The 13626-nt window shown below is 65.6% G+C and overlaps 1 protein-coding gene across 1 annotated transcript; it reads right to left on the bottom strand.

The window, feature by feature from the left end:
* Positions 1-957: 957 nt before the first annotated feature.
* LOC142830132 (keratin, type II cytoskeletal 8-like) lies at positions 958-13509 on the bottom strand. Its single transcript, XM_075932993.2, has 9 exons — positions 13212-13509; positions 9955-10163; positions 9266-9326; positions 7749-7844; positions 7405-7569; positions 6551-6676; positions 5988-6208; positions 3885-3934; positions 958-3251 (listed from the first exon to the last, which is right to left on the bottom strand). The coding sequence occupies exons 1-9, from the start codon at positions 13458-13460 to the stop codon at positions 3115-3117; spliced, it is 1314 nt and encodes a 437-aa protein (XP_075789108.2). The 5' UTR covers positions 13461-13509; the 3' UTR covers positions 958-3114.
* Positions 13510-13626: the final 117 nt, after the last annotated feature.

Raw genomic sequence — 13626 nt, forward strand, 5'->3', positions numbered from 1 at the left:
CCCTCAGGGGCTGGGGGGCCTCGGCTCCCCACTTCGGGACGGCCCTTCCCTGCGCCGTGCCCCCCCTGGGCCTGCGGCTCTCCAGCGGGCTCCTCAGGGCGAGTGGAGCCGGACCCCAGCCATGTGTCCAACTGGGACCCTCCAGGTAACAGAGCCTGCACTGAGCTCGGCCTGCCCTACAGCCGCGGCACGTGGGTGGGTCCTATTCACCCTGTGACCCCCCCAACCCTCTTCACCCTGTGACCCCCACATCCTCCTTCACCCTGTGACCCACCAGTCCCCCAGCCCCATTCGCCCTGTGAACCCTGGAGCACCCTTGTACACATATTTCTTGACTCCTTTAAAGAATTCTAATAGCCTGGCGAGGCGCGATTTTCCCTTAGCAAAATCCATGTTGTCTCTTCCCCAAAAGAGTGTGTTCATCGCTGTCGGACACTTCTGGTCTTTCCTGGAAGGTCAACCAGTTTGCCTGGCATTGAAGTTGGGTTTGCCGGCCTGCGTGTGCCAGGATCGCCTCGGGGGCCTTTTTTCAAAATTGGGGGCCCATTCGCTCTCCTCGGCTGTGTCTAGACGACAGGGTTTTGTCAACAAAATTGGACTTTTGTCGACAAAACCTACGTGTACACTACTGCTGAACAGAACGCGGCATTTTGTCAATGGCGGTAAGCCCCGTTCTACAAGGCATAACGCCTTCTGGCGACAGTTCTATGGCCAGAAGGCATGACCGTGTAGAGGCGATACTTTGCGTCTACACTCTCATGTGAGCAAAGCGGCTTGCTTTGTTGACAGAACCGGATGCAGTCTAGATACGCTTTGTCGACAGAAGCTTTGTCAACAGTATCGGGCAACAAGGCCTCTGTCAACAAAAGCCTGTAATCTAGACGTACCCCTCCCGTCCAGGCCCCTGCACTCAAAGATCAGGAGGCAGGCTGAAAAATGGCACCATGGAAAGAAAAAGAAATGGCTCTGGGTCGTTTTATTTGGCTTTGGAGGTCAGAGAATTCAGGGCCACATTTGCACTTTTTTCTCGGTCACCACAGTGTTTTGTGTTGTACGCTGGGAGCTGAGCTGTTCAGGGGGATAACGTGAGGCCAGCATTTGGGGTCGTTAAGCCTTGCACAAAATCACAGGCCTTGGTAACATTTTCCATTTTAACGCCCCAGCTCCATAGTCCCTACCTGCCGCAGCCGCCGCGATACGAACACAACGTTGCAAAACCTACGGGGGTAATAGTGTTTTGTGTGTGTGTGCACGTCCGTGCCTCTCTCCCCCTCAAGCGACTGGTCCCAAGGAACCGGCCCCACACCCACAGGGGTGCACATGGACAATTCACAGCCACAGGCTGGGAGCTCCCTCCGCGGGCGGGGACGGCAGTGGGGCAAGGAAGAGTGAAAAGGCAACACGCCCCATTTGCACAGACATTCCTGCACCAAGGCAGGGACCAGTTTTAGGCTCGTCTCTTCCCAGCCATGTTGTTCCCCCTTCGGGGGCTCGCTGAGAGGCGAGGCAGCCCGCACAGGGCCCCTGGCTGCAGAACGGCCCAGCTGGGCATTGCGTAGCATGGACATCGCAATGGTCTCTTCAAACAGCCCCCAGCCTGCCCCAGAGTGGAGCCTGCCCCAGGGGAAAGTCACACACGGGCAGGGAGATGAGCCAGAGTGAATAGGCAGGTGGGCAAAGCATGAGGGGAACCCAGGAGCATAAACTCCCTGGAGCATGGATATGCAGTGACACCCCCCCCTCTTCTCTGAGCTGCTAGGGCCTCTCCCCTCCCCATCCCCTGGGAAACCAGCACACACAGGACCCCCGGGGTGGATTTGAACCTAGGACCGCTGGAGCGTAGTATAGGAGCCTCTACTGCTGGAGCTCTCAAGCCAGCTGGCTCCCAGCCTAGGCTGTAATGGTCTAAGTGCCACTGCATGGGACAGGGCCCCAAACCCCAGGTAGGAGACCTCCCCTCGTAAGCACCCTTCCGGTCCAAGGAGGAGAGGACTCTAGCCCAGCGCTGGGCAATTATTTTCAATGGGGGGGAGGGGGGGGTACGCAATTCCAAGAATTGGGTAAGTGGTCAAGGGCTGCTCTTTCCTAGGCTAGTAATGGAGGAGGGCTGGGATGGAATTTGGGTGCAGGAAGGAGCTCTGGGTGAGGGATGGGGAGGCAGAGGCAGAATTTGGGGGCAGGAGGTAGCTGGGAGGAGGGCGGGTGCAGGGGGGTTGTGGCTTGCAGCAGGGGTGGGGTGGCTAGGAGGCGTGACGTGTCTGGGCAGTGTGCCCCAAGAGAGGAGGGGGCAGCGGGTCTCCGGGTGCTGCACCCACCTGGCCGCACCATGCCTGCAGATCCCATTGGCCAGTCTCCAGCCAATGAGAGGCTGCAAGGATGGTGCTAGGGTAGGGGGCAGAAACACATGCTGGCCCACATAGCTGGCTGCTTGGAGCGGCCTATGGGGCCGCAGCCAGGCACGTTCCAAAGTTTTGGTGAGCCACATGCAGTCCAGACTGTGACCACCCCTGCTCTGGCTTTCTGGTGTGAGGACACTGCTTCAGCGCAGCTCTGTGCAGTTGCTCTGCTCAGCTTCTCTGAATGGGCCCATCCCCACGGCATCTGGGCACCAGCAGCAGGAGTGCTCTATCCTAGTCACGTGCAATAGGGAGCCCCGCAGCCAGGTCCCAGGGTGCCAGCACTTGCCTCTGAATTGAGCAACACTGTGGAACATGGCTGCCGCTTGCCCAGGCCTGGCACGTACCGAATTTGCCCTCCTGGCCCTAGTGCCGTAAAGCCTCAGAAGGATGCAACCCCCTGCCCGGAGCTGCAATACTAGCCCAGAGCCTGCCCCCTGCGCGGTAAACCAGCACCCTTTGAGCCCTGTTTTGCCTGCTCATTCCTTGCTAACGGGCTTGGGGCGTGAGGCAGAGACCGGGGCTCCTGTTGGCCGACGCTGATGGCTTGGGGGCCGTGCTGAACGCTTTGCAGAGGTCGGGTGGGAACAGCTCCCCGGTCCATGGAGCTTACAATCTCGTGGCCCGTTCGGTCCCCCTAAGCCAGGGCAGAAAGGGGCCTCGCGCCAGCCGGGCCGTGATGCGGGTCTCAGCCCGGCTCCGCCCCGTCGGGCCAGGGTTAGTTTTCCGAGAAGTGGCTGGACTCCGACAGGACCTTCCCGTCCTTGGTTTCAATGGTCTTGATGAGGACGGCTCTCTTGTGCGAGGCGGCCGCAGGCGGGGAGGGGAGCGGCGCACGGGGAGGCGGGCGTGCGGCTGCGTAAGCAAGTCGGGAAGGGGGTGGGTTTAGAAATCTAGTCGAGAAATCAGAGAGGGTTCGGTTTTAGGAAGAGGCTCGCGATTGGTTCCCAAAGGGATTGAGCCCAGGAGAGGCGGGAAGCTGGGACTGGCTGGCCAATCAGAGGCAAGGCTTTATGCATGCAAATCGACGGGCGAAGCCTATTGGACACGCGGCCCTGGTTCAGCCACCAAGGCACGCAGGGGCAGACTGACAGCGACTAATTTGCATATATTTACATACAGCTCAGAGACAGAGCCAAGGCAGTGGAAGGAGCCTTTCTAGGGGGGCCCAACCCGGTCGCCACTCCACCGGCCAGCGGCCACGGTTCATGCTGGCACCAGCCCGGTCCCTGGAGCAGCATCACTGGCTCCCCACGTCCTAGGACGATGCCCGTAGGGATGCTCCCCGCCATGGACAATGGGGCGCTCTCCGGGACCCCCACTTCCCTTGTACCGGCGGGAGGCTGAGAGCCTGGCCCACGTGCCCAGGCCCTGCTGCGAAGGGAGGCTGCTTGTCCCGCCGGGGGGGATGCAGAGGCAGCTGGTGCCTGCAGGAGGGGGCTGCCCTCCCCCCCCAGGCCAGGCTACGGGAGCCAGGGAGAGACTCACCCAGTCTGTCCACGGCGCTGATTTGTGGGGTCAGGCCTGGGCTGGTCATCCTGGGAGAGGAGCAGAGACGGGGGCGCCGTCAGGAGGGTCCAGGGCCCAGCCGGCGCCATGTCAGCCACCAGCCCCAGCCCTGCACTTGCCACGCAGAGGGGGGAAGACGGCCATGGGGGGGGCTACCTCCTGGAACAAGCCTACTCTGCATTTGTGGGGGGCGGGGGGAGGGGACTTGTCTGGGGTCCCCCACAGTGCGGACCTCAGCCCCTTCGCTTATGCGGCCTCTAGCGTACGAAGCCAGACCTCTAGGAGGGATGCGCCCCTTCTGGGTGTCACCCCCACTGCCAACACAGCCCCACCCGCACCCGGTGCGCCAGCCTGTCCCGGCAGCCCCCAGCCTCTTCCAGAGAATTTGCCAGGGTGGTTTCTACCAATGCACCCCACGCTTCTGGGTGCCCCGTGCTCTGCCGGTGCCCCTCACTCCCGACCTGCAGCTCCTGCCGACCCACCCGCGTTCCCCCAGCCCTGCCGGTGCCCCTCACTCCCACCTGCAGCTCCTGCCGACCCACCCGCGTTCCCCCAGCTCTGCCGGTGCCCCTCACTCCCACCTGCAGCTCCTGCCGACCCACCCGCGTTCCCCCAGCCCTGCCGGTGCCCCTCACTCCCACCTGCAGCTCCTGCCGACCCACCCGCGTTCCCCCAGCCCTGCCGGTGCCCCTCACTCCCGACCTGCAGCTCCTGCCGACCCACCCGCGTTCCCCCAGCCCTGCCGGTGCCCCTCACTCCCACCTGCAGCTCCTGCCGACCCACCCGCGTTCCCCCAGCCCTGCCGGTGCCCCTCACTCCCACCTGCAGCTCCTGCCGACCCACCCGTGTTCCCCCAGCCCTGCCGGTGCCCCTCACTCCCGACCTGCAGCTCCTGCCGACCCACCCGTGTTCCCCCAGCCCTGCCGGTGCCCCTCACTCCGACCTGCAGCTCCTGCCGACCCACCCGTGTTCCCCCAGCCCTGCCGGTGCCCCTCACTCCCACCTGCAGCTCCTGCCGACCCACCCGCGTTCCCCCAGCCCTGCCGGTGCCCCTCACTCCCGACCTGCAGCTCCTGCCGACCCACCCGTGTTCCCCCAGCCCTGCCGGTGCCCCTCACTCCTGACCTGCAGCTCCTGCCGACCCACCCGTGTTCCCCCAGCCCTGCCGGTGCCCCTCACTCCCGACCTGCAGCTCCTGCCGACCCACCCGTGTTCCCCCAGCCCTGCCGGTGCCCCTCACTCCTGACCTGCAGCTCCTGCCGACCCACCCGTGTTCCCCCAGCCCTGCCGGTGCCCCTCACTCCTGACCTGCAGCTCCTGCCGACCCACCCGTGTTCCCCCAGCCCTGCCGGTGCCCCTCACTCCGACCTGCAGCTCCTGCCGACCCACCCGTGTTCCCCCAGCCCTGCCGGTGCCCCTCACTCCTGACCTGCAGCTCCTGCCGACCCACCCGCGTTCCCCCAGCCCTGCCGGTGCCCCTCACTCCCGACCTGCAGCTCCTGCCGACCCACCCGTGTTCCCCCAGCCCTGCCGGTGCCCCTCACTCCCAGCTGCAGCCCCTGCCGACCCACCCGTGTTCCCCCAGCCCTGCCGGTGCCCCTCACTCCCGACCTGCAGCTCCTGCCGACCCACCCGCGTTCCCCCAGCCCTGCCGGTGCCCCTCACTCCCGACCTGCAGCTCCTGCCGACCCACCCGCGTTCCCCCAGCCCTGCCGGTGCCCCTCACTCCCGACCTGCAGCTCCTGCCGACCCACCCGCGTTCCCCCAGCCCTGCCGGTGCCCCTCACTCCTGACCTGCAGCTCCTGCCGACCCACCCGTGTTCCCCCAGCCCTGCCGGTGCCCCTCACTCCCGACCTGCAGCTCCTGCCGACCCACCCGCGTTCCCCCAGCCCTGCCGGTGCCCCTCACTCCCACCTGCAGCTCCTGCCGACCCACCCGTGTTCCCCCAGCCCTGCCGGTGCCCCTCACTCCCACCTGCAGCCCCCACCAGCCCAGCCCTGCCGGTGCCCCTCACTCCCAGCTGCAGCCCCTGCCAGCCCGGCCCTGTGCCAGCCCCACCCCGGCCGGCCCCGCCTGCTCACCGGCTCTCCTCGCCCTCCAGCAGCTTGCGGTAGGTGGCGATCTCGATGTCCAGGGCCAGCTTGAGGTTCATCAGCTCCTGGTACTCGCGCACCTTCCGCGCCATGTCCTGCTTGGCCTGCTTCAGCGCCTCCTCCAGGCTCTGCACGGTCTCCCGGGCGCTGCGCAGGGCCTGCTCGCCCTGCTCCTCCGCCAGCTCCACCGCCTGCTCCAGGCTGGCGCGCTGCCCGGGGCAGACACAGGGTTACGGGGCGGGGGGCGGCCGGGCGCCTATCGGAGACTCCGAGGGCGGAGGAGATCACCCAACACCACGGGCCACTGCTCCCCCAGAAGCCTTTGCACCTGCGCCCGTGGCCTTCCCCGGCAGCGGCCTCGGGACCCACGGCGGGAGGGGAGCAGGACTTCCCAGGGGAGAGGGGAGAACCCGGCTCCCCCGGCAGACTCTGGCCTCGGAGGAGCCGGCCGGAGTGGCCGAGCTGCGGGAGGGGTCCCTGGGATGAGACCGTGGCCCTGCCCCACCCCCCGCCCCACAGCCTGAGGGGGGGCCACCCGAGGGGGGGCTCACCTGGTTCTTCAGGGCCTCGATGTCCGCATTGAGCCTCTGGGCATAGCGGCTCAGCTCCGCGATCTCGCCCCGGACGCTTTTCGTCTCCTCGCCGTGCCGCCGGGCCTGGGCCGCCATGTCCTCGAACTGCGCAGGGGGAGGGGTCCCTAAGGCACGGCCCCAGACCCCAGGGAGCCCGCCAGGCAGAGCAGAGCCAGCCCCAGTAGGGTCCCACCCGCCAGGCCAGCCGTTCCCCAGCACGCCCCCTTCCCCCGGGAGCTCGGCCCTCGCACGGGGCTCAGACGCTTCTCCCCAGCTCCGTGACCAGGGAGCTGGTGGGAGCGGAGTCAGCCCAGGTATCCGCCCAGCCTCTGGGTGGGGGACGCGAGCTCACAACCTGCAGCTCCTGCCAGAAGCCACCCTCGGCTCTTTGGGGGCTCGTGGGGGTCCCTCTCCCTCCATGTGGCTGCTGCCTCCCACTCCCAGCTGGGCTTGCACCCCGGGGGAGTCACTGATCCTTGGGGAGGGGTGTCTCTGCTCATTCGTCCGTGTACCCTTTGGGGAGAGCCCATGTCTGGGGCATGCCACAAGGCCTGACTGCAAGCCCACAGTTGGCTCGTGCACTCCCCAGCTCCATGTTCACGATCAGCCAGCGTGCTCACTGCGCACGTGGACTTGTGCGAGTTGCACCGGGCGGGAGGCAGGGCAGGCAAGAGGGAATGCAGGTGAGCATCTCGAGGCGTGGGGAACAGGCAGGCGGTGGACGAAGTTTTGCCTGCACGGGGCCGTGCCTGTGAGCGTGCGAGCAGCGTGCAAGCAGGAGGAAGCGTGACCGTGCATGCACGGTGTGTGTGGGGGGGGGAAGTGCCACTCACCTTGTGCTTGTACCATTGCTCGGCCTCTGCCCGGCTCTTGGCCGCCACGGCCTGGTACTGAGCTTTGACTTCGTCTATAACCTGATTCATCTCCAGCTCCCGGCTGTTGTCTATTTCCACCGTCACCTGGGTGTTGTGCACCTGGGCCTGCAGCTCCCGCACCTCCTGGGGAGGGAAGCAATCGGGGGGGGGGGGGAGGATTCGTCTCTGCTTGCCTTGTCTACGGACTCCCCGCACCTGCAGCCCCACGCTCCCCGGGAGGGATCGCCAGCCAGAGGGGACGGAGCCTTTGGACCGACCCCAACCCCCCCCCCCGTGCGGCAGGCTCACCCGCCGGCACCCACCTCGGCAAACAGCTGCTTGAGGCAGTGGATTTCGTCCGTGGCGCTCCCCAGCTTCGACTCCACGTCCACCTTCCGCAGGTACAGGTCGTCGAGATCCTGCCGGCCCCGGAGAGACGCCGTCAGGGCACCTCCGGGTGGAGGGAGGGGCGCGCCGGTCAGCCCCCCAGGCACCAGGGGGCAGAGCCCTCCAGGCAGGAACACGCTTGGGGGCTGGGGTTAGGTTGGGCAGGTTGCTGAAGGGGCGTGGTTTCAGGGGGAGGGGAGTGGCTTCAGGCAGAAGGGGCGGGGCTTGGACTTGCCTTCCCTAGCTGGGCCACCGCTCATGCTCTGGAGCCAGTCTGCTCCATGGGACACAGGGGGGGCGGGAGGGAAATGTTGGCTGGGTTTAGGCTTCTAAGCAGCACACGGGACCGTTTGTAGGGACCAGCCTAGTGGCCAGTTGGGTTGGACGGAAGGAGGGAGGCCCTGGGGCGCTTGGCAGGAGGAACCCGACGCACGGGGCAGGCCAGCGCATCCTTATTAGGAGTTTCTCTTATGCAAGCCGACAGATCTGGCTGCATTACGTTGTCACCCGTTACTTGGCGCCCTATGCTCATGCGGGGGCGGGAGTGACAAAATTGCCAGGCCACCGGGCGAGGTAGGGAGGGGACAGCTCAGTGCTCTTGGAAGGGGCGGGGCCTCGAGTGGGCGGGGCCTCGAGTGGGCGGGGCAGCCAGCTCTCAGTGCTGCCCCAGACAGTCCTCCAAGCTGCACAGAGCCAGCGCCTGCGCTCCGGGCATGATTTAAAGGGTGCAGAGATCTGGCAGCTGCTAGGCCCTTTTGAATTGCAGGGCCCGGGGCAGTGCCGCCCCCCCCCATTGCCCCCTCCCTGGCTCCCCCGTTTGGGGCGTCTGAGCCTAGAAAACCTTCAGACTTGCTCCGAGCGCGCCACCCCCATTGTGCACGCGACCCACGCCCCAGCACGCCGACTGCCATCCAGCGCTCTGCACCTCCGACTGCCACCGCAACCCAACGCCACGAACCCATCGCCTACAGCAGCCGCCCTCACACCCGGGGCCAGTCAGTCGCTGGACTGCTCCGCCTGTCCCTGCCTTGCCACCCCTGGCCGATGCACCTGTGCCACCGTCAGAGGGGTGGCTGGCAGGGGACACGGAGGCACGGTCCGCCGCAGAAGGCTGACTGGATTTCATCCCCACACAGAACATGACACTTTCGCTAGGCAGCTCCACCAGGACCCTGGGCTCCCCACAATTCCCCTCCCAAGTTCCCTGTGGGCCTTCTTCCCCAGGGACGGGCCTGGGGTGAATGGTTCCTCCAGTCACGCAGCGCCCCGAGTCTGACCCTGCCCATGGTGGGGAGGGGAGCGGGATCCAGGGGGCAGGGTGCACCCTGCTGGGCAGTACAGGGCAAAGCCAGGGCTGGCTGGGCACAGACACCCTCGGGGGGGGGGGGAGGGGGTGTCCTAGGAGCCTGGGGCACAGACATCCCCAGGAAGGGGGGGGGGGGAGAATTCTCACTTTCTTTGTCATGACAAATTCGTTCTCCAGCTGGTTCCGCCGGTTGATCTCATCCTCGTACCTGGGGAGAGAGGGGACATGCGGGGACCCAGGCAGCATCCATGGGCCTGACGTGCAAGCCCAGCCCCATGGCAGAGGGGTGGTTGGACTGGGCCTTGCTGCTCTCGGATGCCCGACGGGCTCCAGGTTTGAATCCTGGGCATGTCTCACATGCCCCGGCTGCGGGGGGCTCAGAGGATGCTCAGAGATTGGGGGGGGTGTGGCACTGGGGGCGCAGCCTGGAGTCACTTCACTGCGCCCCCTACTGGAGAGGGCTCAGCAGCCCATGGGAGGTGGCTGCATGGAGCCCTCCGAGAGGTGGGACCTAGGAGGAGAAATTGCTGGGTCCCTCTGGGGGGTGGCTGGGGCTGCCTCTGCCCTGCAGCGGGAGGCGTCAGAGAGGAGAGCCAATGAAGGCTGGTCCCCCAGAGACAGCCCCTCTGAGCTGGGCTCCTGATTTCCGGATTCCTCCCTGAGGAGGCGCCAGGCTCAGCCCCACGGTGCGGGAGGTGGATGAGGTGCCGTGGGGGTGGGAGGGGTTTACTGGGCAAATACGACCCAAGACACATGGCGGCTGGTCCCAGCCAGGGCCAGACAAGCCCCCGCCCGGCCCCCATGGGTCTCCTGGAAGAGGCCCTGGCCACAGGTACCTGCCCTTCAGCTCCTCCAGCAGCTCCTGCATGCGGCCCAGCTCTGCCTGCAGCCGGCCTCGGTCCTGGCTCAGCGCCTCCATTTGCTGCTTCAGGTTCTGGCTGGAGCGTGTCATGATCTGCCCGAGGTTGGACTTGAACTGGTCCTTCTCCTTCAGTAGCTTCAGCTGCGTCTCCAGCACTTTGTTCTGCTGCTCCAGGCTGCGGACCTGGTGGGGAGAACCAGTAGGGCTGGGCCCGGCCCTTCACTCCCACCGGGTCACCCAGGCAGGAAGCCGGGCAGAGATCCCCCTCCGGGGCTAAGGCAGGCCCCCAGAAATGCCTAGCCAGGGTCAGCGCCCAGAGGGATGCAGAGCAGGGGACGGCTGCAGAGCGCCAGGCGTCGGGGTAAGATCCCCATCTCCCTGCAGCACAAACCGGGCCAATCCTGCGGAGGCTGGCTGGCCAGGCAGAGCCGCGGGAACCAGGGATCCCCCTGGAGCAACGTTCCTCTCCACCCCAGATTCCAATTCCAAAGCCGGCAGGGACCACTGTGATCAGCTGGTCTGACTCCCCCACGTCTAACCCAGGCCAGAGAATGGCCCCCCAGGCGTCCCTGGGGCAGGAGGTTTGGAAAGCCAGCCCTGTGGAGTGGCATGGAATGGAATGTGCCCGATCTAAAAATGCAAGACTCTTGTCTGAAGGCCTGGCTGAAGTTTTTCAGCCCGAAAATCCCCCCTCCGTCATCAGAACAGGCAGTTTCATTTAAAAAAAATCAGCTGCCTGCAGGAAAAGGCTGGGTTTTGACTGTCTTTCACTTAATCAAAAACAAACAAACCAAAAACACCCCCCATTCATTCAAGACAGTTTTGCATCAACACACACACACACACACACACACACACACACACACACACACACACACACACACACACACACACACACACAATTCATTGAAGACAGTTTTGAATCAACATTTCTAAGTGAGGCCTCTCCCTCTCTCTGAAGCCAAGCGTTCCGTTTTGCTCAAAGCACGTCAATTTCCTTCGTGTCGACCCTGCGGATGCCAAACCGTCCCCCCCGTTTGGGTCGGCAACACGTTGCGCCCTGTGAATTTTCTGTCTGATTCCGAATGGAGCGCCACTCAAATGCCAGGAACGTCCCGCCAAGGGAAAACCTTGCTTTGTGGACGGCCTGTCGATTACACATCCACCTCGGTACTACCGGATCCACCCCCAGAGAGCCCGGCTTCACCACCAGGGGGCGACGCAGGGCCACCGTCCCCGACAGGTCCATGCTACCGGCAGGCCGCCAGTCCGACGTGCAGGCCCAGTGCGCTGATCCACACCACCCAGCAGAAACAGAGCCCTCCGGGGCTGAGAGCCTGCCGCCCGGTGCCTGCTCGGTTCAACACCGTGCCAGGGCAGTGCCACCTTGCAGCCCCCAGGTTCATCCATCTTCTGGGTCACGGGCAAGAACGAACCTGGCGCCCTCTGGGCAGGGGAGCAGGTAGCCTCTGTGGGCCCTCAGGGCGGGGGGGCTCTGCTCTCCCAGGAGGGGCGGGCCCTTGGGCAGAGGGGGCGGGGCCTTGGGCAACCAGCTCAGAGCACTGCCAGGAGCACATGGTGTGGCACTCCGGTGGCTATTAAAAGGGCCCAGGGCTTTGGTCACGGCCGTTACGGGAAGGAGCCCCGGGCCCCTTTGAATCGCCCCACCCATAGGCTCCAGGGGAGCAGGGCCTCGCTACATAACCGCTCCCCCCAGAGCCTGCACAGACACCCCCCAGGATCCGGCCGGGAGCAGGGGGGGACAGGGCGAACAGGAACTGCTGCTAGGGTGTCGTGCAGCAGATGGAGGCCGGGGCGGGAGCGAGACCAGCGCCAGTGCTGGCTGGAGCAGGACAACCACAGACTCAAGGGCCCGACGGGACCTCAGGGCTCACCTATTCCTGCCCCCCCCAATACAGGCGCAGGAGGGGAACTGCCACGCTACTGGCAAAGCAAGTGCATGGACGTGGCTGGGGCTTTTTGTACCTTCCACACGCCCAGTAAGAAGCAGCCTCTAGGTCTCCTATAGATCCACGGCTGGGGGCTGCCCCGCTGCGCCAGGTCCCTAGCGGCCAGGATGAGGGGACCCACCTGATGAGACCCAGACCGAATGCAAGGCCAGGGATCCTGCTTTGGGTGACGTCAGAGGGGCCACCCCGCAGCTACCAGACGGGCGTGACCAGCTGGCACCCACCGGCCTGGGCCAGACTCGAGGGAGGCTTCAAACGCCGTGCCCCATCCCCAGAGCCGCCCTGTCCCCAACGGGCTGTGCCAGAGGATCAGGGGTGCTCAGAACCCTTGGCATTGGCCTGGCACGGCAGGCGGAAGGACGAACCCTTGGGTTTTCTCTGCCACAAGAAGGGATCAAGTGGCAGCGTTTGCTTCTGCTGCCCCACGTTTCCTGGTGGCTTTGCCACACCCAGCCCTGGCTCAGCCCTCTCCCGCCCGGCTCGGGTCCCTTGGGCTGGCCAGCGCCAGGCTCTCGGGCCCGCCCTGTTGGAGTGGCACCCACGGACGTGGCCCAATGGCAGACACGGCCTCGCCCGCTTCGTCGGGCTAACCTCCCCGGCTGAGCTGGCGACCCCCCCCAGAGCTCCCTCCCTCGCCAAGCCGGTTGCTCGGGCGTGGCAGGCGGCTGGCACACCGTGCAGCCCGCTCCCAAGTCACTTCAGCTCCCAGCGGCTGAATGCTGTGGCTCTCCCGCCTCCCCCCAAGGCGTTTTCTCACCAAGTGACCCAGGGCTGGCGGGACCGGACCCAGAGCCGGTGCCATGGGCGCACACAAAGGCACACGGGCTTGGCCAAAAGGCACCAGCTCCAGAGGGAGGAAGGAGGAGCGATGCAGGGACAGTTCACCCAGCAGCATTTTGCCTCCAGCCACCACTTCCCCATGGAGCAAGTGACTTTTCTGCCCTTCAGCAAACCAAGCCAGGAGAAAGCCGGCACTTGGCTGGAGGCGAACACGGTCCGGTCCACGCCATGGCACGGCTCCAGGAGCCCTGGGCGTGGTGTTCCCGAGTCTAGGCTTTAGCGTCCACACTGCACTGCACCCGGAGTCACACCGCCCCGACTAGGGCCGGGCTGCAGCGCGGTGCGGAGGCAGGGGGCTCAAACCGGAGTGTGATCCGGAGCATGCACGGCAGTGTAGACGCGACCCGCCCGCGCTGCCTGGCCTCGCAGCCCCGGCCGGAGGGGGCCCGAGGAGCTCGGAGCCAGGGCCGGGGCCCCGCACCTTGTCGATGAAGGAGACGAACTGGTTGTTGAGTCCCTTGAGCTGCTCCTTCTCCTCGCTGCGCAGCTGGTGCAGCGCCGGGTCCAGCTCCGGGCCGGGCAGCGGGGCGAGCAGGAGGGAGGGGGAGGCGAGCCCGTAGCGGCTGCCGCCCGGCGAGCTGCGCAGGAAGCCCGAGGCGGCGCGGCCGGACAGCGAGCCCTGCGAGCGGCTGCTGAAGCCCATGGGGCCGGTGCGCGAGTAGCTGCTCATGGCGGGGCAGGGCGGCAGGTTCGAGCCCCGAGGCCGCCGGCGCCCAGAAATAGGGCTGCGGGAGCCTAGCCCCGCCCCCGGCGCGCCTCATTAGCATAGCCAGCCGCCAGGTGGGGCCAGCCCAGGTGGCCTTAGACCTAGCTCCTCCCTGTCCCCAACTTCATTT

Source organism: Pelodiscus sinensis, chromosome 7 (assembly GCF_052426305.1).
Source record: "Pelodiscus sinensis isolate ZL-2025 chromosome 7, ASM5242630v1, whole genome shotgun sequence".
Taxonomy (NCBI): Eukaryota; Metazoa; Chordata; order Testudines; family Trionychidae; genus Pelodiscus; species Pelodiscus sinensis.